The sequence below is a fragment of the Carcharhinus amblyrhynchos genome, chromosome 24, assembly GCF_965287045.1.
Source record: "Carcharhinus amblyrhynchos chromosome 24, sCarAmb.v2.hapA, whole genome shotgun sequence".
Classification (NCBI taxonomy): domain Eukaryota; kingdom Metazoa; phylum Chordata; class Chondrichthyes; order Carcharhiniformes; family Carcharhinidae; genus Carcharhinus; species Carcharhinus amblyrhynchos.
This window is the reverse complement of record NC_137347.1, coordinates 17,322,020-17,348,116: the sequence shown is the minus strand read 5'-3', so window position 1 is coordinate 17,348,116 and position 26,097 is coordinate 17,322,020. Positions and strand designations below refer to the sequence as shown.

The window sequence follows — 26,097 nt, the reverse complement described above, 5'->3', positions numbered from 1 at the left end:
CAGAACATCTTCAGAGCTCTCCACATTTTGGAGCCTCAATTAGGCAAATCCATCACCATTCTCCTCCAGCTGGCTGAAGATATTTTAAACAGCTTCTCATTTGACTTTACTTCCATTCACTTCCTCCAGCAGTGTTGTTGCTGTGGTGCTTCTATGGATCCTTGCTGTGCCTAACGCCCATCTCTTTGTAGGTTATGTAGCACTTTGTTCGGGTCTACTCGGGTTTCCTTCCTAATATGTTTCTCCAGTGTATTGAAGATAGAATTATTCCTTTGGAGCCCTGCTCCAAAATAAAACATTAAAAAAAAATCAACTCTGCTTCCAATTTTCATCCTGCTCTCGCCTTCACATAGTCCATCTCAGACTCTTCCTCCCCTTGTCTTCTCTGTCTCCATTTCTGGCCATAGGCTGCCAACAAAAGTACATTGTAAGACACATAGCTGCATTCACTTCCTCACACTTTGCTTCTGCAAAGACTGTATTCAGGTCTGCATGGTTTTTGGCATCAGTCACATGGGTTTTCAAAATGTCATCTTCTATTGCTTCTGATAGATAATCCCTTTTCCTCAACTGCAGCTTGCCTGCACCATGGTTGACAGGGCTCTCAACCAGGTCCGTTCCATATTCTCACACTTCTGCTCTCAACCGTATCTGCTCCCTCCAAGAACTAAGAATGGGTTGGCCTCGTCTTCAATGTCCAATCCAGCAGCCTCCACATTCAATACATCATTTCTGCCATCACTTGCCTGATGTCACTGCCAAACACATCTTATCCTCCTTTCCAACCAATGGACCATTCACTGCACAACATTCTGATCTACTCCTCACTCACCTCAAACAATACTCATCCTTCCAATCGTACTTTGCATGCAACGCCTGGCTCTTTGAGCTTTTTCCTTTCCACCAACCAGGGCCAAACACACCTTCACAGTGAAGCAATGATTTGCTCAATTTGTTTTGTATACTGCTCATAATACCTCTTTGTGTTGTGATAGGAAGCCGTGATAGGAAGAAATCAGTGGAAAATTTGGGTTACTACTTTATGGAACACCTCTGTTTGATTCCATAGACATGACCAAGTTCCTGGTTGCCTGTTTTGTTAATTCCCTGTTCTACTCCCACTTTGATCTCTTAGCCTTTAGCCTCCATTGTTCCAGTGGAGTAAAATGGAGGAACACAACTCTGCAGCTTTCCATTAGACACCTTGTAACCTTTCAAACTCAACACTGAGTTCAACAATTTCAGGTCACAGCCTGTCCTCATTTTTTGGATGGCAGCTATGGGTGATGATTTTGCTTTTCCCATTTACAACTCTTCTCATCCCTAATCTTTCTTCATTTATCCCACTGCCATCAACATTGGCCTTGCACCAACCTCCTCTTCCTTTCATGGAATCTCTCCTGTCTTCCTCCCTTTGATAGGCTTCCCTTTTGTCCCTTTTCCCCCCTTTCCTCCTTAATCTGTCATTGTACCTGTTTATAAGCAGTTACATCTCTAACTTGTTTCAATTCTGATAAACGATCACAGGCCTGAAACATTAACTCTGTTTCTCTCTCCACAGATGCCGCCAGACCTGTTGTATTTTCAGCAGTTTCCGTTTGAATTCTAAACTCATTACTCCTGTCGCTTTGCGTGCAGTCAATAGATTGGCTGGCAGATGTTGCAAAGCCAAGCAGATTTGGAATTTGTGGGAATATTGGTATAGATTTGAGACAGGGAAAGCCAAATACTGCAAGTGTCAAAAATCGGAAACAGACTAGCAAATGCTGGAAACACTCAGGTGAGGCAGCATCCGTGGAAGGAGAAACAGAATGATAAAATGTTAGGTGCATTCTGATGAATGGTTACTGATCTGAAACACTAACTCGGGGTTTATTTCTCTGCAGATGCTGCCTGAGCACTGTATTTCCTATACTACTTTTTTGAAAATTTTATTAATCTGCCTTGTTAACAACTAACACAGGAAGTATACAAAGACATGATGTATACAAGGACATGGTGTACACAAGGACATGGTGTACTCTAGCACATTGTAAAACAAACCTGCAGTTAGGTCCTTGAAGCTGATCTGTACTGTGTATGCATATAAGAACTGTTCGAAGAATCTGTGTCGGCAACTTTATGTACAGAAGCCGGTGCCAACTTCAGACGGACAAAGAAGTCGGAAAAGAAGAAAAATCAGTTGAAGGTCTCCAATTACAGACAAGGATTTCACTGTTCTCTGAAAGACTTTAATATAAATCAGTTTGATCAATAAGAATCGTTCGCCCAATGATAGCCACCAAATTGGAATATTATCTACTCAAAATTGTAACAGCCTCAGTGTAAGGACTCTCTGTACTGCCACCCCTCCCAATGACTTGCTTTAATGTTATTAAAGGAACCTGCTTTTACCATGCTGTATAATATCATAATCCACTTTGCTACTGCAAACGTCACAAATACTGGACACTCATTCCTATAGCATTTCCCATTTGTTTTGCCATTACATAGCCCACTGCATATTACACATTTTTCTCGGTTAATACATCCCAGCAAGTCAGAATTATCTTAACATGCAAGCACAACTTAATACTTTTCACAATCTCTCGGCGCAAACAGGCTCAGCATCAGTCCCTCTGAATACATTGGAAAGCAGCAATCTGGACCTAACGGCTCGATCCCTTCTCTCCTGTTTTGAGCCCTTGCCCTCAATGATGTTCACGACACCTTTTGGAGTGCTTCCTTTTTCCCCACTTTAGTACTGTTCCAACCATTATTTATTCATCTTTAATCCAGTGTCCACCTGGATTTGGGGATGATAGTATTTTTATTAAAATTGACATTATTTAATATATTATTGAGTTTTGTGCTCAAGGTGAGCCCCGTGTCAATGCTGCAGGAAAGGACTCTGTTCCCTCTGTTCCTATCCACTGTGAGTATCATTCAATCCCAGATTAAGTGCACCAGCAGGAAGATGGCGCGCAAAAACTTCCTCCACATCCTCCTGGCAACTTGCCTTAATTGCAAACTCTGCAGGGCATTTCCCCCCAAAGTGCACAGCTGCAATATTTCCCTTTTCACACCAGCTCAGACTGCTAATCCAGCTGTTGTGAGTGCTAACTTGCGGGCAAGGTTTTGTGCTATGGACCCGTGCTCACTGAGAACTCGGTTGAGTCTTTTTATTTAAAACTCATTTCATGTTGGCTTTTTAACAGCCATTTCAGAGCGAGAGAGAGGAGATGCTTTGTACAATTGGCACTTTTGTAGTTCTGTTTGTGTCTTTACGTGTTTTTTTTTCTCTGTATAGAAAGGCAGACGGGGGGGACGTTGAGGGGAGAATTCCATCCCGTTCAGCTGGGTTGCATTCATATCCAGGTCCCCAAAGTAAAGGGATAATTTTCCAATTGTTTCTGCCACCCGATCCCCAGTAAGAAAGGTTCATCGTAACAGACAAGGAATTGGTGGGTAGTAGAATGATTTGAAATTCTAACTGTACTCAGCACTTTCTAGACTGCAGATTTTTGGAGCGGTTCACAGTTTTTGAGTGTTAAATCTGCTTTTTTTTTCCTTATAATCTATTTTCTAAGACCAGTGACAAAAATTTAGCTACAGTCACAATGCCTCCGTGAAATGTACCACATTAAGAATATACCACTCGGAAGTACCAGAACGGAAAGATAACTCCAGTGAAATTGAATGATAAAACTTTCACTGACTTGTAAGTCTGGTATTTTGTGTGTCCTGCTGAACAGTCATTTTTCTAATTGAAAGAAGAGTTAAAAATTCAATGACTGCGGGATGCTTGCAGCAGCATGCTTCTTGGGGGCGGCGGGGGGGGGGGGGTTCTGACCAGAACACTCTCCGTATTGTTCTTTCACTCGGATGCATTATAAAGAACTTGTGCACAAAATATATTAGACCGCAGCTTCATTTTAAAAACTGAAGAAAATATAATTGGTCCACCGTGACAACATAAAGGAACACAAGAGGAGTGTTAACGCTTGCTAGTGCTGAGGCCAGGCTGCAGGTTTCAAATTATTGCCCGAGGCCCGGCTTTGTCATCCCTTGTACGTAAGAAGGTGAAGTTGTAAATAAAGACGAGGCTTTTGCCAAGTTGGCACTGTGCAATGTCAAAGCCTGGTTTGGGCTTCGGGGATGTAGATTTCAATGCTATCTGCACTCTCTGTGGCAGAGTTTTGGCGATATGAAGCTGCCCTCTTAGCAGCCATGAGCCTTTTCCTTGCTTCCTGCCTGTGTCTGTCTGCAAGCTCCAATGACTTCTCCCGCGCCGGGGGTAACCTTCCTTTCGACGGTTTCTTTGGTATAGGAGGCGGGATCTTGGTTTCATCCTGTCAACAGAAACATTGGATTAGCGAATCACCAAAGTCCAATTTCCTCCTTACTTTACCTCCTTTCCTGAAAAGCCTGAGGTCACTGCACCAACCGGCTCAAAAACACAATGGACCTACCTGATATTAAGCAGACCTTTCCCTTCACCCTAGCTATGACTGCAACACTATTGCTCAAACTTTACCGCCTCGTAAGATCCCACCCGAGGCCAATGGAGAATGCCGTTCTGTGAGCCCATGCGTCTAAAGTGCTGGCATATATTCTGCACCCTCTCCTTCCCTTCTCCCCTCTATCAAAATGCTATATAAAATGCTGGCATATATTCTGTCCCCAATCCTTTCCTTCTCCCATATATCGTATATTCTGCACCCTGTCCTTCCCTATTGTCAAAATACAATACACATCATTTTAACCTGTGCTTAACGCTCTCTCCACTTACATTATCTGTACCTTTGAGACGTGATTACCTGTAAAGACTCACATTCCAATCATTATTTTGTAAATTGAGTTTGTGTCTTTATATGCCCTGTTTGTGAACAGAACTGCCATTCACCTGTTGGAGCTCCGAAAGCTAGTGGCTTTTGCTACCAAATAAATCTGTTGGACTTTAACCTGGTGTTCTGAGATTTCTTACTGTGTGTACTCCCAATATACTTGACGGTAATAAATTAAATCAGAATATATTAAGCTGATCTTTCTCTACACCCTTACTATGACTGCAACACTACATAAGAACATAAGAAATAGGAGCAGGAGTAGGCCATCTAGCCCTTCGAGCCTGCCCCGCCATTCAATAAGATCATGGCTGATCTGTCGTGGCTCAGTTCCACATTCCTGCCCTCTCCCCATAACCCTTAATCCCCTCGCTTATTAAAAACCCATCAACCCGCGTCTTAAAAATATTTAGCGAGGTAGCCTCCACCACTTCAACGGGCAGAGAATTCCAGAGATTCACCACCCTTTGAGTGAAGAAGTTCCTCCTCACCTCCGTTCTAAACCGCACCCCCCCCTCTATCTTGAGGCTGTGCCCCCTAGTCCTATTATCCTTTCTGAGCGGGAAGAGTCTCTCCACCTCTATCCTATCCATCCCATTCATCATCTTATACGTCTCAATGAGATCTCCCCTCATTCTTCTAAACTCTAACGAGTACAAGCCTAGTTTATTCAGCCTCTCCTCATAGCTCAACCCCCTCAACTCTGGCATCAGCCTAGTAAACCTCCTCTGCACTCCCTCCAAGGCCAAAATATCCTTGCGTAAGTACGGCGCCCAAAACTGCACACAGTACTCCAGCTGCGGCCTCACCAATGCCCTATACAGCCGCAGCAAGACCTCCCTACTTTTATATTCAATCCCCCTTGTTATGAAGGCCAGCATCCCATTCGCCTTCTACTACATTCTGCACTCTCTCCTTTCTTTCTCCCCTATGTACTCTGAGTAGTATGCTTTGTCTGTATAGTGTGCAAGAAGCATTGTACACGAGTACACGTGACAATAATAAATCAAAGTTAAATAATTTCCATTTATTAACTGGCCAACTTCTCTTTTAGGCACAAATTCACACTGTGGCATGATTGTACGTGCATCAGTTGTTCTCTGGCACCTTATCCAATTGCATTGCGACATGCAGTTTGACTATGCCAAGCTTCACAACTGAAATCAACCTTGTCCCCAGATAACATCAGGGACATGTGCACTTTCAAACTCGCTTATCTGTAAAGTTAAAGGCAAAATACGGCGGATGCTGGAATCTGAAACAAAAATGAAAAATGCTGGAAAATCTCAGTTGGTCTAAGAGCACCTGTGGAGAGAGAATGAAAGAGATTTTCCTGCAGTTTCTGGTTTTGCTTCATTTATAAAGTTTAAGGGTGAGATTCCCACTTCCATCCCCTGTTTGCGGCATGTTTTCTGACAGTGGATGTGGTCTGCCATTGGCCACTGGTACAATCTTCCAGTCCCACTGATGTCTATTAGTCGGACTGTAAGATACCGTCGGCAGGAAGGGCTGGGAAACCCCACAAAGTTTGACAAACTGGGGTGATCTATAGCTTCACTGGACGACATGGAGTCCAACTGAAGGATTCCTCCCTTTCTAACCAGATCAGCCAAATCTACAGGAATTGCAGGTTGAACTTGCAGTTTTATCAATCAATATATGTCAGACTCACACTGAGTGGTGCATTTGCTATTGATTATAACTGGGGAGCTTTACTCATACTTGTTACCTTCTGCCCACTGCTTGCCATACTTGTGGGTTAGTGTACCATGAGACTCCCGATTACGGAAGTCATCATTTGAGAGGCCTGCCACATTTTTCAATTTTCTCTAAAAGGCAGTAAATACCAAACCATGGGATTAATGCATTCAGGCAAAAACTAATAGTGGGATTTATTTATGATAAGACAATACAGGAGAACCAACAATATACTGCTGATGTATATATCAACATTTGAAACCTCGGAAAGTTCCTGCAAAAATGGGGGTTGACTTGTCTGCCAAGTTTAAGTGAATCACTGACATGGGTGTGATCAGACGCCATCTTTGTTTGCCACTTGTGGTCTACTCAGATCAGCATGTTTTAAACCCCCATGCATCTTTGCAACACCGTTTGTTACCACCCACATAGTCTCTTGCACCTATTTATAAGGGTTGTAAAACACCCATTTGTGGCGTGAAAAATTGAGTTCTAATGACAATATAACATGTTGTGACATAAGGGGAGTTGACTTGTACACCAAGCAAAAACATGATGTTGGGGCTGAAAACAGGGTCATCTTATATTCCAGTTGACTTATACGTTACCATCTGTAATTATATATGTATTAAAATAGAATCAGTCCATATAAAGTTAAGACCAGGCATACATACTTTTTAACCAACTAATGATTTCCATACATGCTCATGAGTAATGTAATTTTTATACTACTCCCATGAAATACCCTGAGAAATTGCATGAGTGAGACATGGCAGAGGGCTCGAGAGGAACAAGCAACATTGTGGTTTCCAACGCTTTCTATCATTGGTGTTTTCCTCACAACATGTCTGGGTCTAGTGTAAACTAATTGCTAACCTTCATTATTGACTGCCACATTGGCGTAAGGCAAACTAGATGGACTTTGGTCTTGTTTTGTGTCACAATTCCACCTATGCTCCGATTTGAAGCCCATAAATGATATTGAGAGAATACTAAACAAAGAATTGAGTAAATGGCTAACAATTCCATTTCCATCGAGAAGGAGAAGGGCAGCAGATAAATGGGAACACCACCACCTGCAAGTTCCCCTCCAAGTCACTTACCATCCCGACTTGGAAATATATCGCTGTTCCTTCGCAGTCCCTGGGTCAAAATCCTGGAATTGTCTCCGTAATGGCATTGTGGGACAACTCACAGAACATGGATTTCAGTGATTCAAGAAAGCAGCTCACCACCACCTTCTCAAGGGCAATTAGGGATGGGCAACAAGGGACACCCCAGTCCCATGAACAAATAATAAAAAAAAATCAAGGAAATTCAAAGACATGGATGGGATTCTCCCAAAAAAATTCTAACTGTCGAATTTGTGTAAATGCTGGAGTAAACCCTGACTCGTTTTCTCAGCAGGAGTTTCAAAATGAATTTCCCACACTGTGTGCACTGCAGAGTGAACTAGCATGAGTCATTCCAGAAACCAGTGGGTGGGGCTTATTCCTGCTGGAGAGGCTGCCAGTTTAGTGCTGAGGGAGCCACTGCACATGCACTAATTTGTCAGTGCTGAGATCATGCGTGCGCACTGGCCCCTGTCTGCTAGCCTCCCGATTGCTGGCCAGCGACCTCACATTGCTGCCCTGCCAACTCTCCCTCGGCCCAATTGCTGGCCCCTGAACATGTCTGAGCCCCAGCCCTGATGCCCTCCTTCCCGGCCCACTGCGATCTCCAGTCACCCCAACTGTTAGTCCCGAAACCTCGCAGTGCTTATCCCTTCCCCCCCACCCACAGCACTGACCCCACCTCCCCCATCCCAATGGCCAGCCCCGATCACTGGCCTCCCTCCCTTCATCCTCCACTGACCCCGACTGCAAAGTGGTAGCGTGGCCCCGTGCCCACAGACCGGCCCCAGATTCCCCAATCAGGCCCCACTCCTCCCTTTAGGCCCTGCCCCATGATACTGCCCTGTGCAGTGCCAAGATGCCCCCTATGCATTGGCACGTTGTCACTTTGGCAATGCCAGGCAGCTTAGACTGGCACTGCCAAGGTCTTCATAGCCAGGGAGCACCACCACCCACCCCTCCCCCCACCCCGGCACCCAACCCTCTGGGGTTCACTCCAACAGGGTCAGAGAGCCAGTTCTTCGCAAGTGGGGAGCTAAACTTCACTGGAGTGAACCACTCCTTGAGGGGGAGAGGGGAGAGGCTACCAGGCCCAGAGATTTCAGTTCTGGGTCCGTTAATAGGATTTAAATTACATTAAAATTTCCTGCTGCATAAATTAGGCAGCTCTGTGGTGATTTCCGATGAGGGGCTGAAGGCACCGGAAATTTGGCACTGGGAGTACGGAGACTCAGACTCTCAGCACAAAATTGGTCGTCGCTGGAGTCTCTTTGTCTGCTGTGCCAAAAATGCAGCACAGCGGGATGGGAGAATCACCCCCACAACGCTTGTAGATGCCTGCACTTTAAATATTTGGATGATCAGGAGCACATCCTTGTAATCGAACCCATTCTGATTTTCCTACCATTCATCACAATACTCTCTGAGCCATCTGACTGTTACCTATAGTTCACAGAAGATTCATAGCACCTGGGTGCTAATCCAGGAATTATCTCCACACCACCCACCCCCCCCCACCACACTCTGCCATTAATTAATCCAGTCAATGTTTAAATAATTAACAAGTTAAATCTAAGACTCTCCCTCAATATCCTGACTAAATCAAACAAACTGGTCTGTATTTTGGAGCTAAAATGGGTTCTGAACTCTGAACTGAAATCAGGCAGTGAAAAATATTTGAATCAAGTTACTTCAAAACTCCATATCATCAAATACAGATATGTTCCATTGTGGCAGTTCATTGCTTCCCTGGGAATATGGTTGCTCACTGGTGCGTGTATGCAATGCTTACAAGAACTTTCCCCTTGTTATACTTGGGCGAACAGCTTGATAATGTTGTCACCAAGTTTTTCCGGTTAAACCCCTCCAGGGGATAAGTGGAGAATTTCTGGGTTTAAATTTCAAGCAATGTCATGTGATTATGTGGCATGGATCATACTGGGGACAGAAGTGCTGCATTTGACCATTGTGCCAGCTGCTTCACGTAGCACAGTGACTGTGTAAATGCTTCTTACATCTGTACCATCTGCTATCGCTATCTGGAGACTGTCCAGCTTACTACCATTGGGGATGCCCCTATCGTCTCAGACATGGTTAATAATACAATGGTCAGGTTTCAGCCTTTAACAGGCCAGGCTCACAGGCTGAATTTCTCAAGGGAAAGAAACAAGGAGTGACTTTATGAGGAAAAGCTCTAAATGCATAGCTAGCCTGAAAACAGGAGAGTTTCAGATGCGTTTTTTGGGCCAGTCCAAATTGCATATCTTATGCACTTAGAGAAGTAAAAAATGGACTAGGCTATTTCTAAACACAAGAGAGAGGGGGCAGGGGTTTAACTCATCAGCAAGGCTGCTGCAGCAGCAGAGGGTGCCATTACACATGCGCAAAGGCAACCAGCAGAGGGCTGAGAGATCTGTCAGCTCTCTGGTGCTGCAGCTGGCCTCAAAGCCAGCACCACCACATTAGCTATCGGGGCTCAGGGGTCGGGCACGACCGATGCGGGTGTACCCTATCCCAGACTGATTGCGCCCGCCCCGCCCCACATCCCTCCCACCCCAGAATGATCGCCCCCGTCCCCCCCACATCCCTCCCAACCCAGACTGATAGTCCCCACCCCCCCACATCCCTCCCCCCAAGACTGATCGCTCCTGCCCTTCCCCTCCCACTCCAGACTGATTGCCCCCACCCCCCCATCCCAGATTTATCACCCCCCCCCCCCCCCCACCCCAGACTGATCACCCGTGCCCTTCCCCTCCCACCCCATCCTTGGTCAAATGCTGCCTTGATATCAAGGGCAATCACTCTCGCCTCACCTCTGGAATTCAGCTCCTTTATCCATATTTGAACTAAAGCTTTAATGAGATCAGGAGCTAAGCGGGCATGGCAGAACCCAAACTGAGCATCAGTGAGCAATTTATCATTAAGAAATTGCCACTTGATAGCACAATTGATGACTCTTTCCGTTAATTTGCTGATGATAGAGAGAAGGCTAATAGTCGGTAATTGGCTGGATTTATCCTGTTGCTTGTGTACAGGACATACTTGGGCAATTTTTCACATTTCCAGATAGATGCCAGTGTCGTAGCTGTATTGGAACAGCTTGCCTAGAGGTGTGGCAGTGCCTTCAGCTGTTTCTTGATATCACATGGAGTGAATCAAATTGGCTGAAAATTGAGATTTGTGATACTGGGATCACCGAAGGAGACTGAGATTAATCACTGACTTGGCACTTCTGGCTTGAAGATTGTTGTGTATCTTTTGCACTAATACTGGGCTCCTGCATCATTGAGGATGGGGGTATTTGTGGAGTCTCCTTCTCAAGTAAGTTTAATTGTCTACCATCATTCATTCATCATTCAGAAGGTGGTAGGACTACAGAACTTGGATCTGATCTGTTGGCTATGGAATTGCTTAACTCTGCCTATTATTGAGTGCAACGAGTCCTGTATTTTGGTAGCAATAATAGGAAGACAGATTACTTGAGTGGGTGTAAATTGAGAGAGGCGGATACTCAGTGAGACCTTGGTGTCCTTGCGCATCATTCACTGAATGTAAGCACGCAGGTACAGCAGGCAGTCAAGAAGGCAAATGATATATTGGCCTTCATAGTGAGAGGATTTGAGTACAGGGGTAGGGATGTTTTGCTGCAATTGTACAGGGCATTGATCAGCATCGTGTGCAGCTTTGGTCTCCTTATCTGAGGAAGGATGTCCTTGCTATTGAGGGGGTACAGCGAAGATTTATCAGGCTGATTCTTGGAAAGGCAGGTCTGTCACATGAAGAGAGACTAAATTGGTTAGGATTATATTCACTTGAGTTTAGAAGAGTGAGAGGAGATCTCAGAAATTTATAGAATTCTAACAGGGTTACACTGGGTAGATTCAGAAAGAATGTTCCCAATGGTGGGGGAGTCCAAAACTCAGGGTCATAATTTGAGGATAAGGGGCAAACCTTTTAAAACTGAGGTGAGGAGAAATTTCTTCACCCAGTGGATGATGAAAGTATAGAATTCACTACCACAGAATGTAGTTGAGGCCAAAATGTTGTGTGATTTCAAGAAGAAATTAGACGTAGTTCTAGGGGCTAAAGGGATCAAAGGATATGGGGGAGGGGGTGGAGGGGAGAAGGGGGATCAGGATATTGAATTTGATGATCAACCATGTCCATAACGAAGGGCAGAGCAGGCTTGAAGGGCCAAATGGCCTACTCCTGCTTCTAGTTTCTATTGTAGCTTCACCAGGTTGACACCTGATTTTTAGGTAAGCTCCTGGCATGTCCTCCAGCCCTCTTCATTGAACCAGGGTTGAATCCATTGCTTGCTGCTAATGGTAGAATGGGGGATGTGCTAGACCATTAGGTTACAGATTGTGGTTGAGTACAATTCTGCTGCTTCTAATGAACCACATGGATGACCAGTCTTGAGTTGTTGGGTCTGTTTGAAGTCTATCCTATTTAGCATGGTAGCAGTGCCACACAACATGACACATTGTTAAAATCGAGCTGTCATCTTCAGGCATCTTGCAGACATGTGTCCACCTTACACCTGTGTCCACAGAACCAATTTTCTGGCTCTAGTTGGCATAATGCTGCCCAATGTATGTTGTGTGCAGGAAAAGTGTCTTCAAGAAAGAGGAAAGGTCCCATAACTGAAAAATGGCATGAAATGAAGTATGACTTAACACCATAATCTGCAAGCCCCAATTATACAGTGTAATTCAGTGAGTTCAATTGAACTTTGTTGTCCACACTTCCAAAGCCCTCCATAAATTTACTTTACCCTATGAAGGCGATCCCTTCCTGACTTATATTCCTGCATGCAACCTTATCATCAGGCTACATCTTGTCACTTACTCCCTATGTTCCAACAATGGCCAGTGCTTATTCAACAGCTAAGTATTGTTTCTTAATTCATTGGATGTGAGTGCCTCTGGCTGAACCAGCATTTATTGCCCAACTCTAATTGTCCCTGAATATAGTGGCTTGCTGGATCATTAAAGAGTCAATGACATTGCTGTGGATCTGGAGTCACATGTAAGCCAGACCAGGCAGATTTCCTTTCCTAAAGGACATTAGTGAACCAGATGGGTTATTATAACAAACCACAGTAGATTCATGGCCATCAATAGAACTTTAATTGTGGATTTACTTCTATTGATTTCAAATTTCACCACCTACTGTGGTGGGATTCGAACGGGGGTCATTACTCTGGGCCTCAGGATTACTAATCCAATGCCAGTACCACTACACTACCAGCTCTCTGGAGCTTCCCTTCTAATTCTATCCCATTTGCTAAGTCCTCCTGACTTTCAAAAACTTCCCCAAAATCCTTCTCTTCAATTGTGACTTCAATCCCCGCATTGTAACCCGCTCCATTCTCTCTCCCCCTTTTGAGTTGTTCACTGTCTTGTCCAATTTAATTTAAAGTTCTTGTGAGAATTCCAGTGTGAGCATTAAAGTTACTATTGATTTTCCTGATGTACTGTGCCACTCTAATTGGATATGCCTATTAAACATTGTTGGTGTCTGTGACATCTTTCATTTATAACCATTTTATAACACATTTCTTCTTATATAATATTGCTGTTGGGGAGATGTTGCCCTTTATAATTTTTCACTGCTGAAAATTGGATTGCAGTCATTAAGGAAAACATTTCACCTTACTAAAAATGCATGTTCCTTTTGTTCCTTTTCATTTCTCTCACTATAAATAGTTCTCTTACTCTCTTGGCGGCAGTTGGGAGGTCTTTAGCCAAAATCTGCTTTGCAGTCTTATAACCACTTCAAAAAATGCACTTTTAATCGTATTTTTATTTCTGCAGTGATAAAATTCCTGAAAAATATATCCATGACCACTTTACCATTCAGTTAACAAAGAGCAAAACCAACAGCAGCATATTTGGGCCTACCTTTCTCTCTGGAGCCTCTGGCAATTTCCAATTATTGGCCTTTATCTGCAGAAGCTCATCAAACTTCAACGTCACATCCTCAACCGACAGCTGCAAGAGATCCCAGAATCCTGCGAGGTCCTGGGAGGTAGGCAAAGGAAAAGCATTCGGGTCCTGAGGAGAAAAAATGAGCAACAAAAGAAAGGTTAAAAACATGTTTCTTTTCCAGTGAGTGCACACACTCAAAAAGTGTCCCAAAAATTAAAATTTGCACATTTGACCCTGGCATATAATTTTTGTGTGGGAGGGAAATGGGAGGATTGTAAGCTTTAATCCACATTACCTCTTCCTGCCCTGAAGACAGTGATTCATGTGCTTGTTAGAGACACTGGGAAACCTCGAATACCACGTTCAAGTAACTACCCTTCACGTTTCAGACAAGCAGAGTCTAAGTATGGCCCTTGCCTCTTTCAACATTGTGGAGGTCACTTACGACTTCAGTGCAGTTGCGGCGGGTGGGTGGGGGGGGGGGGGTTTGGGGGGGGGGGGGGTCATTAGAAAGTGTGCACAGGCTGCTGATTCCCCAATTTCCTCATCAGAACTGCAAATTACTCTCCCACTGTTCCTCCTCAACACCCAGGAGGCCATAAGACGGAGGAGAAAAAGTAGGCCATTCAGCCCCTTGAGTCTGCTCTGAAATTCAATACAACCCATGACTGATCTGATAATCCTCAGTGCCACTTTCCCATCTCATCCCCATAACCTTTGATTCCCTTCTTGATTAAAAATCTGTCCTATCTCAGCCTTGAATATATTTAACAACCCAGGCCTCTCCAGCCCTCTGTGGTAAATAATTCCACAGACTCACTATTCTCTGAGGGAAGAAATTCCTCATCTCTGTCTTAAATGGGTGACCCCTTTCTATGAGATTGAACCCGCTGGTCCTACGCTCTCCCACGAGGGGAACCAACCTCTTGTTATCTACCTTGTCAAACCCTCTGAGAATTCATACTTTGATCCCTTCCAATAAGTATCATTACCTTTTGACTCATTTTATCTTTCCCTTGCCTGAAGCCATTGAAACCAATTCCAACAGTCCTATTGCTTCCCCTGCTGAAATCAATTGGTGACAGGAATGAACCCCAGAGTGGCTAGGTTAAAATGGTCTGTAAATCCTTTTTATTTTTATTTATGCATTCCATCTGTATTCAGGCATGGAATGGGTTGAATTTTCATCAGCCTTTGGAGGTAGATATTGTGGGGCAGGAGGGCAAGCACATTCCAAAAAATAGGCACTTGGTAAGAGCAGAGATGGCTTGATTAGCTGTCTCCTGTAAAGTTAAACCTACAGTACGCTGTGACTGAACACACGCTGAACCTGGAAATAGTTTCCTTCTGAATATTTTCAAAGTTCTGTACTTCATCCTTATGTTTCTCAGGAATCAAAAAGTCAAAGAATAACATATGGTGAGAAAACATGCAAACCTGAAAGAGATTTTCTCATTTTTCACTCTTCTGTCTTTACTTCCAGTCAAAACATAAGTGAGGAAAAATCAGTGAAAAAGCTACTATAAATCTTTTCCTGAAGGATTTACCAAAGATTGTTTTTAATATGGAGCTACCTATAGAAGGTCAGGGATACCAGGAGTCAGAAAATGCTGTTGGGAATAGTTTACAGACCCTCCCCGCCCCCCCCGCTCCACCCCCAACAGTAGTTATATAATTGGACAGAGCATTAAACAAGAATTTATTGGTGTTTGTAACAAAGGCAATGTGATAATTGTGGGGGAATTCTATCCTCATAGAAACAAGAACAATCAGATTGGCAAGGATGGTCTAGAAGGCGAGTTTGAAGAACATTTTCATGACAATTTCTAGGAACAATATCAACTAGGGATAAAACTATTTTAGATCTAGCGTGGTGTAATGAGAGAGGGTTAATTAGGAATGCTATATGAAAAGATCCATTGGAAAATAGTGATTATAATACCACTGAATTTCAAGGTAAGTTTGGAAATGGTACATTCCAAATGACAAATAAAAATTTTAAACTTAAACTAATTATGTAGTTATGTGGGAAGAGCTGGTAAGGCTTACAGGATAAATAGATTAAAACGTATAGTGGTTAATGAACAGTGGGAAACATTTAAATAGATAATTCAAACTGTTTAACAAAAATATATTCCATTGAAAAACAATAACTCAGCAAGAAAGATCCATCTGGGATTCACTCAGTAAGTTAAGGATAGTGTTTGATTTAAAGAGGAGGCTTACAAGTACAAAGAACAATAGCAAGACAGAAGATGTTTTAGAAACCAGCAAAGGGCCATCAAAAAGTTAGAAAAGGGGAAAAATAGGGTGTGTGTGTACACTAACCAGAAATATAAAAACAGATATTAAAAACTTTTATAGCTATATGAAAAAAAGGATAGGTAAACTAAACAGATGACATTATCACAGGAAATGAGGAAATGGCAGAGGCATTGAGTAAATATTTTGTGTCAATCTTTAAAGTAGAAGGCACAATTTGGATACCAGGAATGAAGGATAATCCTAAGACCTAAAAAGAGTAAGGAAATTAAAGCAGTTAATATCAGCAAACAAAAAGAACTGCAGAAACTTCGGTGACCAGATTATGACAATTGATGGCCTATACCCTAGGCTTCTGAAGGAAATAGCTTCAGGACGCATGAGCTATGATTTTGTAAAATACCTTAAATTTTTTGAAATGTCCCATCAAATTGGAAGTTGGCAAATGTAATAGTATGTTCCAAGAAAGGAAGGAGAGAAAAAAACAAGGAAGTACAGGCTAGTTAATCTAACATCTATTTTTTGGAAAAATGCTGGAATGTATGTTAAGGAAATCTTAACAATGCACTTAGAATGGTATAACGTGATTTGAACAGATCAACATGCTTTAGAAAATGGAAACCCTATTTGATAAATTAATTTATTTTTGCATGAATGCAACAAATAAGAAAGATAAAGGTGAATCAGTAGATGTAGATAGAAATCTAGATGTACCTAGATTTCTACAAGGCATTCAAAAACGCGCCACATAAAGTGTCAATAGGCAAGATAAAGGTGGAGTTGGGGCAATATATTAGTATAATATGGATAGAGGATTGATTAATATACCGGAGGCAAAGGGTAGGCATAAAGGGGGCATTTTCAGTTTGGCAGGCTATTAGTGGAGTGCTGCAAGGATCAGTATTGGGCTGCAGCTATTTTATTCTCAACCTATATTAGTGATTTAGGAGACAGAGATCAATGTATCTGAGCTTTCTGATTGTACAAAGCTGAGTTGAAAAGTAAACTTTGGGGAAGACAAGAGAGGCTGCAAAGAGATTATAGGCAATTTAAGTGAATGGGCAACAAGGTGGCAGATGGATTATAATGTAGGGAAGTGTGAAATTATTCACTTTGATCATAAGAATAGAAAAGCAGAACATTTCTTAAAAGGTCTGAAACTTGCAATTATTGATGCTTTGATAGACTTTGATGTGCATGTACAAGGAAAAGAAAAAGTCAGCCCGTAGGTGCAGCAGGCAATTACACATTCGCCTTTATTACAAGGGGACTGGAATACAGGAATATTGAAACAAGTAATATTCTGAAGGGATTTCGTAGGATAAATGCTGTCAGATTGTTTCCAACGGTTGGGGAGTCTAAAACACAAGGGCACAATGTCAGGATAGGGGGCTAGTCATTTAGAACTGAGATGAGGAGAAATTACTTCAATCAAAGGATTGTGAAACTTTGGAATGTTCTTCCCCCAAGGGTTGGTGATGCTCCATTGCTGAATATATTTAAGGCTGGGATAGACAGATTTTTTGGTTTCTCAGGGGATTAAGGAATATTGAAATGGGTGGGGATGTGAAATTGAATAATCAGCTATGATCGTGTTGAATGGCAGAGCAATCTCGATGAGCCATACTCAGATGCATACACCTGCTCCTATTTCTTGTGTTCCATTTCTCAGACAGTAAACTATCAATCTAAGATGGGTAGGGCTAGACAGTGGCACTGACTGATTACTCGGCACAAGGTGGACCAACTCTCTATCCTATTAATCATGTATGCTTAACGGAAAGCAGCAGTGGGGTAACAGGACAAAATGGGGAAGAACTAATTTGCTGAAATCCTGGGGAAGTATCACTGTGATCCTTTGGCTGAACTGTAGCCATTAGTAACTGTTTAAATGTCACACCAACAGGAAACTATTACCATGTGAGATTTATCCAAAACTTCACCAGCTAACCACAGATGTATTGAACTGTTTAAAGAAAACCTGTTTTTGTAAAAAAAACTCTAAAAAATTAATCAAAAATGGCTGCCATGAGTCACTTGATGTCTATACATTGATAACTTCTCTGAAAAGTTCCGAAATGAATTGCACTGCAGAACTTATTGCATGGAATTTCACACCTGGGGTGTTAAGGTCCACTTCAAAAAGAACTCTCTTGAAAGGAAGGCATTAAAAATGCAAAGTGTTGGACTTTGATCAGCTGTGGTTCTATCAAGACCATTGGAACTGTTAACTTGCCAGAAACTCGTCAAACATTCAAAACCTGCTGTGGGGATGAAATAACTCCAATTCCTGTCAATTTCTGTCTTGAAACATGTCAAAGGTTTTGGAGATGATAACATCGGATTGCTTGCTCTGCAAGATGTACGAATCAAATTTTTTATGGGAATATGCAGACAGGAGTTTTAAAAGCAAAATTGGAAAGAGGAGAAAGACATTTGGCAGTCATCTGAACACACCCTGGGAGAGGGTAGTAAAATATCTCTCTCTGAAGCGTATCTTCAACGAAGTACAGACTTGAATGAAGACAAATCCAGAATTTTCCTGGAAACCAATTAACTTCAAACGGTTGCAATGTTCAACAATTTATGCCTCGAAGACAAGCAAAGGTCTTAATCATATATACTTTTAGCTTTTCTTGTGGACTCTAACGTTCTTACTTTTGGTATGCACGTGTGCATATTTGTGTATGTGTGCATGTGTGTACGTATGTATGTGTACACATGTGCGTAAATGTGTGCGCCTGCGTGTGCACATGCACCTGTGTGCGAGCGTGTGTGTGCATGTGTGTATGTGGGTCTGTCACTGTGTCTTATTTTTTCTTGGGTTTAGTAACTAATAAATGCATTCATTGACTCAAAAAAAAAAATCCGATTTGATTGGCTCCTTATTAACAAATAAATACATTTGGATTGTGACCAATGAAGGAGGTGAATAAAAGGGGAGCCAGTTCACTTTTCCTCACCCTGCCATAACCTAAGGATGGCATCAACGTAATCGAATAGAAATTATGCTGCAAGTAGTGAACTCCACTGTCGTGAAGCAGAAACAAAATATTAACAGTTAAAGGTTGAAATAAAAACATGAAACGGAGAAAAGTCAGAGCAGCTTGGTCAGCATCTGAACAAATAGATTAGATTAATGTGACAGGACTTCCGATTAAGATTATGGCCCATGTCCCACACAGAAATATTAAGCTGTCTTTCTCTTTTAGATGCTGAATGAGCAGACTCCCCGAAGCCCAAGTACAATCGAGATAATTTCTCCCATATTACCAATAAACTAGTTGTTCCTTGCAATATACAATTATCTTTTTTCCAACTAAGTTTACAAACTTAGTTAATTGACAGTGAGCCAGTCCAACTTTCCTGGTTGCCTACCGTTTTGAAGTTTACTAGGAAAAGCACAAGGAATGTAGAAATGATGAGTTTACCTCTGCATGCACTCAGCACATTTGATAATTGTGATTTCTGCGCAGTGGTCACATTTGTCACAAAGTTTTTTTCTTTACATGGGATGTGGGCATCGCTGGCTGGGTCAGCATTTACTGCCCATCCCTAACTGCCCTCCATATCAGAGAGTCAGCCACACCGTTGAGGATCTGGAGTCACATATAGGCCAGACCAGGCAGGAACAACACCTTTCCTTCCCTAAAGGACATTAGTGAACCAAATGAGATTTTGTGACAATCGACAATGCTTTCATGATCGTCATTATAGTTTTAATTCCAGATTTTTATTCAATTCAAATATTACCATCTGCCATGGTGGGATTTGAACCTGGGTCTGCAGATCTTGTCACTAATCCAATGACAATACCACTATGCCACCGCTTCTCCATAAGCAACAACTGCAGAAGCTTGAAAAGGAAGTCTCATCTTTGGTGCCATTTATTCAAATATCAAAAAGAACTATTGTTCACTTTAGCATCATTTATCCCCACAGGTGGAATATTTTATTAAGTGATTAGTGCTGGGAATCTTTTTAGGGGACTTGGCTTGGGCGGGGTTCTTGAGATGCAAAATGTGAGAGGCAACTCACTTCATGCATCTGCACATTTGGATCCTGCATATCCCAAGTAAATTGCTCTTCCAGTATGAAAATATCCCCATCTTGCTGAAGTCAGTAACTCATAAGAACATAAGAAATAGGAGCAGGAGTAGGCCATCTAGCCCTTTGAGCCTGCCCCGCCATTCAATAAGATCATGGCTGATCTGTCGTGGCTCAGTTCCACTTTCCTGCCCTCTCCCCATAACCCTTAATCCCCTCTCTTATCAAGAACCCATCAACCCGCTTCTTAAAAATATTTAGCGAGGCAGCCTCCACCACTTCAACGGGCAGAGAATTCCAGAGATTCACCACCCTTTGAGTGAAGAAGTTCCTCCTCAACTCCGTTCTAAACCGCCTCCCCTTTATCTTGAGGCTGTGCCCCCTAGTCCTACTGTCTTTTTTGAACTCCTTGAGGGAAATTCCCCTGATGGAACACAGGAAAAGGAGTAGGCCATTTAGCCCCTTAAACTTGTTCCATCATTCAGTGTGATCATGGCTGATGGCAGCATTTCCAGAAAACATTGCAAACTAAAGTATGCTTTTGGAAAAAATAAATAGGAGTACAGATTGTGATTAATGATAATTTCCTGGAACTCTAAAGAAGTGCAGGTTAGGTTGATTGGCCATGCTAAACTTTCTTTTCGTGTCAGGGAAACAAGGAGGGTGGGGGGGACGGCTGGGGTTACGGAGATAAGGTCTGGTTGGGATCGTTGTTGGTGGGGCAGGCTTGATGGGCTGAACGGCCTCCTCCTGCACTGTGGGGACTCTATGATTCAATGGAACTGAGTTTTACAAGGAGTGGTTTTGGAGACACTCAGGAAAGCAATTTGGCACATACAAATAGCTATTGCTGCAAAGCCTTGGGAAAGACCAGTCCCTTTGTTACCCAAAACAACTGCATACAACCCACGTGGTTTACCATATTCTGCTGGCATAGTCGATAAAACTGCTGGAACTTCTGCGACATGAGAAGCTGGGCACTGCCCACTGCACTGCGAATCTTCTCAAGTACTGAAAACAGAAGAGAGAGAATGCATTACATTCTGGGGACAATCATTGCAACAAGTTGGAGAGAGTTGTTAATTACGAGTAACTGAAAATCTAAATATCTCTTGTTGAACACGTGCCAATCTCCAGAAGAGGGAAAAGGTCAAGCAACCTGTTCCCAGGTCTCTATCAAAACCACTCTTGAGCTGATCGGAGATGCATTTCTTGGTGCAGTGATATAGACAGATGGACATTAACTCACACTATCATCTTACTAGTTGTAGAGCCTTTCAAAATATCAAGAGACTGAGAGAGGGTGAAAAAATAAGTAAAAAAAAATTTTAAAAAAGATTTGAAGAGGATGAACCTCATTAGTATTGTGATCATTCCATATGATTCAGGAGACGATAGATGCTGATTTTTATGTGACATTAGTAGCATCTATTCTTTTTGTTTCATGCAACGCCTTGTTACAATCTAGATTGCGCTGTTTGAAAGGGTGGTGGAAGCAATTCAAATAGCAATCTTCGCAAGACAATCGGTTCCTTAACTTTCAAATGAAAATGATTGTAGGATTACAGGGGAACAGCAAATCTTGTGCATTATATGACTATACTGTAGGTTGAATCAGCGTGTTTGTATCAAAATTAGAGCTATAGCACAGTCATTTTATCTTTGGATTAAGCTTAACAAAAAAAACCATTTTTTTTTGCTCATAGCTCCACAATTTTACTGTATCACAATTTCTTATACAATTAACAATAAGTTGTTAATTCATTAACAATAAAAATGCAGAAATTCCCTGGTACCTCAATGAGTCCAGCTATTCCCATAGTAAGGTTCTATTTTTGATGCATGGTAAATATCCACAGTGCCAGCCTTTAAACACAAGTGCGTTATGCCCCAATCCACTTATATTTGTGTTTTCTTTTAAGCTGATTCGATTTGTCTACTTCAGACACTGCCCAGAAACTCACCATGATCCCCGGTTGAATTATTGGATTCTGCCAATTGCACCGGTTCAAGGGGATTTTTTAAATTGTCCTCATTTCCTTAAATTTACAGGCATGTCTTTAAAGGCATTTCGTATCAAAAGATATCTAAACTACTAAGAAACTGACTGGTGCACAGTGGTGAAATTATTAAATTATTCAATATAGTTTCACTCACCCAAAATCGGGTTCGTCACGAGCGAAGGACTGAGCATCTCTTATGAAAAATGGTTCTCTTTATGATAAGCTCACTTCCAGGTGCATTAATAAAACTACGTCAGCTTACCATTTAAATACACAATCGAATGTAATGATACCCAGTTGTTTTATATTACTGTTTATGTTCTAGTGTATCCTAAAACTATAGGCAGGAAATTTGGGTGCAATGATGAGATATCTCAGAGTTATGAGATGCAAAGGGTTCTGGGTATCCTAATGCATGAGTCACAAAAGGTCAGCATGCAGGTGCAGCAAGTATTTAGGAAAGTTAGTAGAATGCTACCATTTATTGTGAGGGGAATTGAATACAATAGTGGGAAGGTTAGGCTTTGAGCTGAGACGTGCATTGCTGATTTGAATTTGATTTATTATTGTCGCATGTATTAGTATACAGTGAAAAGTTTTGTTTCTTGTGCGCTATACAGACAAGGCATACCATTCACAGAGAAGGAAACAAGAAATTTATTGAGTGCTGAGACCACACCTGGAGTACCATAGTACTGGTCTCCCTATTAAAGTTTATTTACTAGTGGCACAAATAGGATTATGTTAACACTGCAGTGAAGTTACTGTGAAAGTCCCTTGGTTGCCACACTCCAGCACCTGTTCGGGTACACTGAGGGAGAATTTAGCAAGGTCAGTGCACCTAACCAGCACACCTTTTGGACTGTGGGAGGAAACAGGAGCATTCAGAGGAAACTCACAGACACACAGACTCTGCAAGCCAAGAATTGAACCCGGGTCCCTGGCGCTGTGAATTATCAGTGCTAACCACTGTGCCATCCGAAAGGAAGGATGCAAATGCATTGGAAGCAGTCCAGAGATTTACTAGACACCTGGAATGGGCAGTTTGTCTTCTGAAGAAAGGTTAAACAGGTTAGATTTGTATCTGCTGGAATTTAGAAGAGTAAGAGACAACTTGATAAAAATATACAAGATCCTGAGGAGTCTTAAAGGGTAGATGTGGAGAGGATGTTTCCTCTTGTGGGAGAATCTAAAACTAGGCTGGAATCTGGGAGTACGGTGACATCAGGTCAGCCATGATCTTATTGAATGGCAAAGCAGACGCAAAGGGCCAAGTGGTCTTCTTCTGTTCCTCATTTGTGTGTTTTCTGGTGTGTTTCTATGTAAGTTATTGGTTGCAGGCTCACCACAGAAATGGGTTTAAACTTCAGTGCCATTCCTTTGCAAGCCCAATCCAGGTATTTTTGGGTCTTAAGTTCTTAACTTTAGTCATGGTGTAGGTGGGGCAGAGAGGAAACCAAATACAACGTTAAACCAAAAGAGTAATTCCTGTGCATCTCCTGGTGAAAGCATTCTGGGCAGAAGCCTAAGAATGGGTTGATTAAATTCACTATCATGAGGCACGTTCTCAGTATTGAAGGTTGAAAAAGTAACCAGAGAGTAGCTGAAGATGGATGAAAATGATATAATCACAGGTATCATTCTTCTGAATATTATGAACAGAAGAACACATTGAATGTGAAGGAGAAACAAAAATGTCTCCAATCCATCTGGCCTGTCCTACATAATTTATGATTTATTACACATATATAGTGGGTGAGGGGCAGATCAATTAGGGACTGGCCTGTGTGCATCGGGCCAGGATGTCACTCCACCTTTGATTTTGCTACCTGGCTTCCAAAACCTAAATCCATCTCTCTCCATGCCATCTCGCCCTCCCCCCAACACCCCACACCCCTACCTGGGATGTCTGACCACATTCCACCCTAAATTCTCTGCACCTACATCACTCTGGTGGATTGCTCTTCTTTGTGGAAATGTTTGCAGTCTTTGGCAGTTCCCAATACTAAGTTCTGGCACAGCTGGGACAGCTAGAGCTGCTGGCTGCTTTTGGGGGCTGGACTTCCTGTTCATGGAGGTTTAATCCTTAGCCTGGTTATCATAGAATCACACTGTGCAGAAAAGGTCCTCCGGCCCATTGAATCTGCACCAACGTGCAAGAGACACCTGATTTCCCACCCAATCTCATCTGCCAACACGTGGCCCAAGCCTTGAATGCTATGACTTGCCAGATATTTTTAAAGGATGTGAGACAACCTATCTCTACTACCCTCCCCAGCAGCGCATTTCAGATCGTCACTACACTCTGGGTAAAAAAGCTTTTCCTCACACCCCCCAAGCCTCCTGCCCCTCACCTTGAACCTATATCCCCTCTGAGGGGAACAACTGCTCCCTATCCACTCTGTCTATGACATTCATAATCTTGTACACCTCCAACAGATTGCCCCAGTCTTGTCTGCTCCAACAAAAACAAACCAAGCCGATCCAACCTCTCTTCATAACTTCCATCCCAGTAGCAGCCTGGTGAATCTCTTCTGCATCCTCCAGTACAATCACATCCTTCTTATAATGTGGCAACCAGAACCATACACAGTACTCCAGCTTTAGCTCATCAACTTCAACACGACTTCCTACTTTTGCCACCAATGGTGTGTTATTACTGTGGGGTAAGTTCTTTGGAAGTTGGCCTTTTCATGCCTGACTTTTCATATGAGGATTGGAGACTTTTACAAGTTGATGATTTTCCATCAGAACTGAAAAGGACTGGAGATATCACAGGTTTTAAGTAAATACAGACAAAGGGGAAGAGAGTGGAATTAAGGCAGGACAGATTAAATTACAAAGGGCTGATAGTACAAGGCCAACAGAAATGGTAGTGGGACATGCAAGGAAACTACATTTCAGATTAGAAGATGTGTAAATGGGGAATAGCTGAATCATTATTTTAGAATCCCTACAGTGCAGAAGGAAACTATTCAACCCATCAAGTCTGCACCAACAACAATCCCACCCAAATCCCATCCCGGCAACCCCAAGTATTTATCCTGCTAATCCTCCTAGCACTAAGGGGAAATTTGGCACGGCCAATCAACCTAACCTCCACATCTTTGGACTGTGGGAGGAAACTGGAGCACCCTGAGGAAACCAATGCAGACACAGGGAGAACATGCAATCTCCAGACAGACAGTGACCTGAGGCTGGAACTGAACACAGGTCCTTGGCACTGTGAGGCAGCAACGCTAACCACTGTGCCACCGTGCCGCCTGCTATCTAGGAACAGGGCCGGGGTCATCTTCTGAAATTGTTGGAATTGAATCTTAAATCTGGAAGGTTATAAAGTGCCTAATCCAAAGATGGAGGAGCTGGTCGTTAAACTTCAGTGATGCCTCAGTGGGACAATTTAGGAAGCCAAGAACAGAGAGGTCAGAGTGGGTGTAGAGCGGATAATAAAATGACCAGTGATTTGGTGTCACACTTGAGCACAGAGTTGATATATTCCTCAAAATGATCATCCAATTGGTATTTGGTCTCTTCAGTGTAGAGGAGATTGCTTTGTGAACAGTAAATACAGTATATTACATTGGAACAGGTGGAAGTATATTGCCGATTTACCTGGAAGGAGTATTTGGGGCTCTGGACAGTGGAAGGAGAGAAGGTGTTTTATCTCATGCAGTTGCCTGAGATTCCCATAGCTATTCTGATACCAGTTCCATCCATCCTTCTTCCTGTAAGGACTCTATTCCATTCTCACAGTTATTCCATTGGATCTGTTCCAACAATGCTGCACTCCACACCAGTGCTTCCGATATGTATTCCGCAACCATGCCCTCCATCGTGTCTGTCCCATTTCCCACGCTTCTGCTCTCACCACTTCACCTCTTTTCATGATCCATGACATGGTCCTATTATCCTCACCTTCTGCCCCCACTGTCTCCATGGAGACCTCACCTTCCACCCCACCTATCACCACAGATCATCCTCTGCTGTTTCTACAAACTTCAGTGTGATGCTTCCACCAAACACATCTTTCCTTTCCCTTTCAGCATTCGGATAAGTTCCTGGTGACACCCTGCTCTATTATTCAATCACCCTCTCAGTCCCCCTCCATTTCCTATGGCAACTACTCCTGCAAACACAGGAAGTGCCCCTGCTCCATTGTCCGTGCTCCTTCATTTCCATCCTTCACGTGGTCCAGGGCCCCAAACATTCATTTCAG

General features: G+C 42.7%; 1 protein-coding gene across 1 annotated transcript in view; it reads right to left on the bottom strand.

The window, feature by feature from the left end:
• Positions 1-3,905: 3,905 nt before the first annotated feature.
• LOC145358028 (disks large-associated protein 2-like) overlaps positions 3,906-26,097 on the bottom strand; it is a 105,358-nt gene continuing 83,166 nt past the window's right edge. Inside the window, exons 8-10 of the mRNA XM_080211733.1 lie at positions 20,798-20,889; positions 13,543-13,695; positions 3,906-4,331 (exon numbers count right to left, since the gene is read on the bottom strand). Coding sequence (XP_080067859.1) covers positions 4,113-4,331; positions 13,543-13,695; positions 20,798-20,889 — 464 coding nt within the window. The 3' untranslated portion in view covers positions 3,906-4,112. The remainder of the gene's footprint in view (positions 4,332-13,542; positions 13,696-20,797; positions 20,890-26,097) is intronic.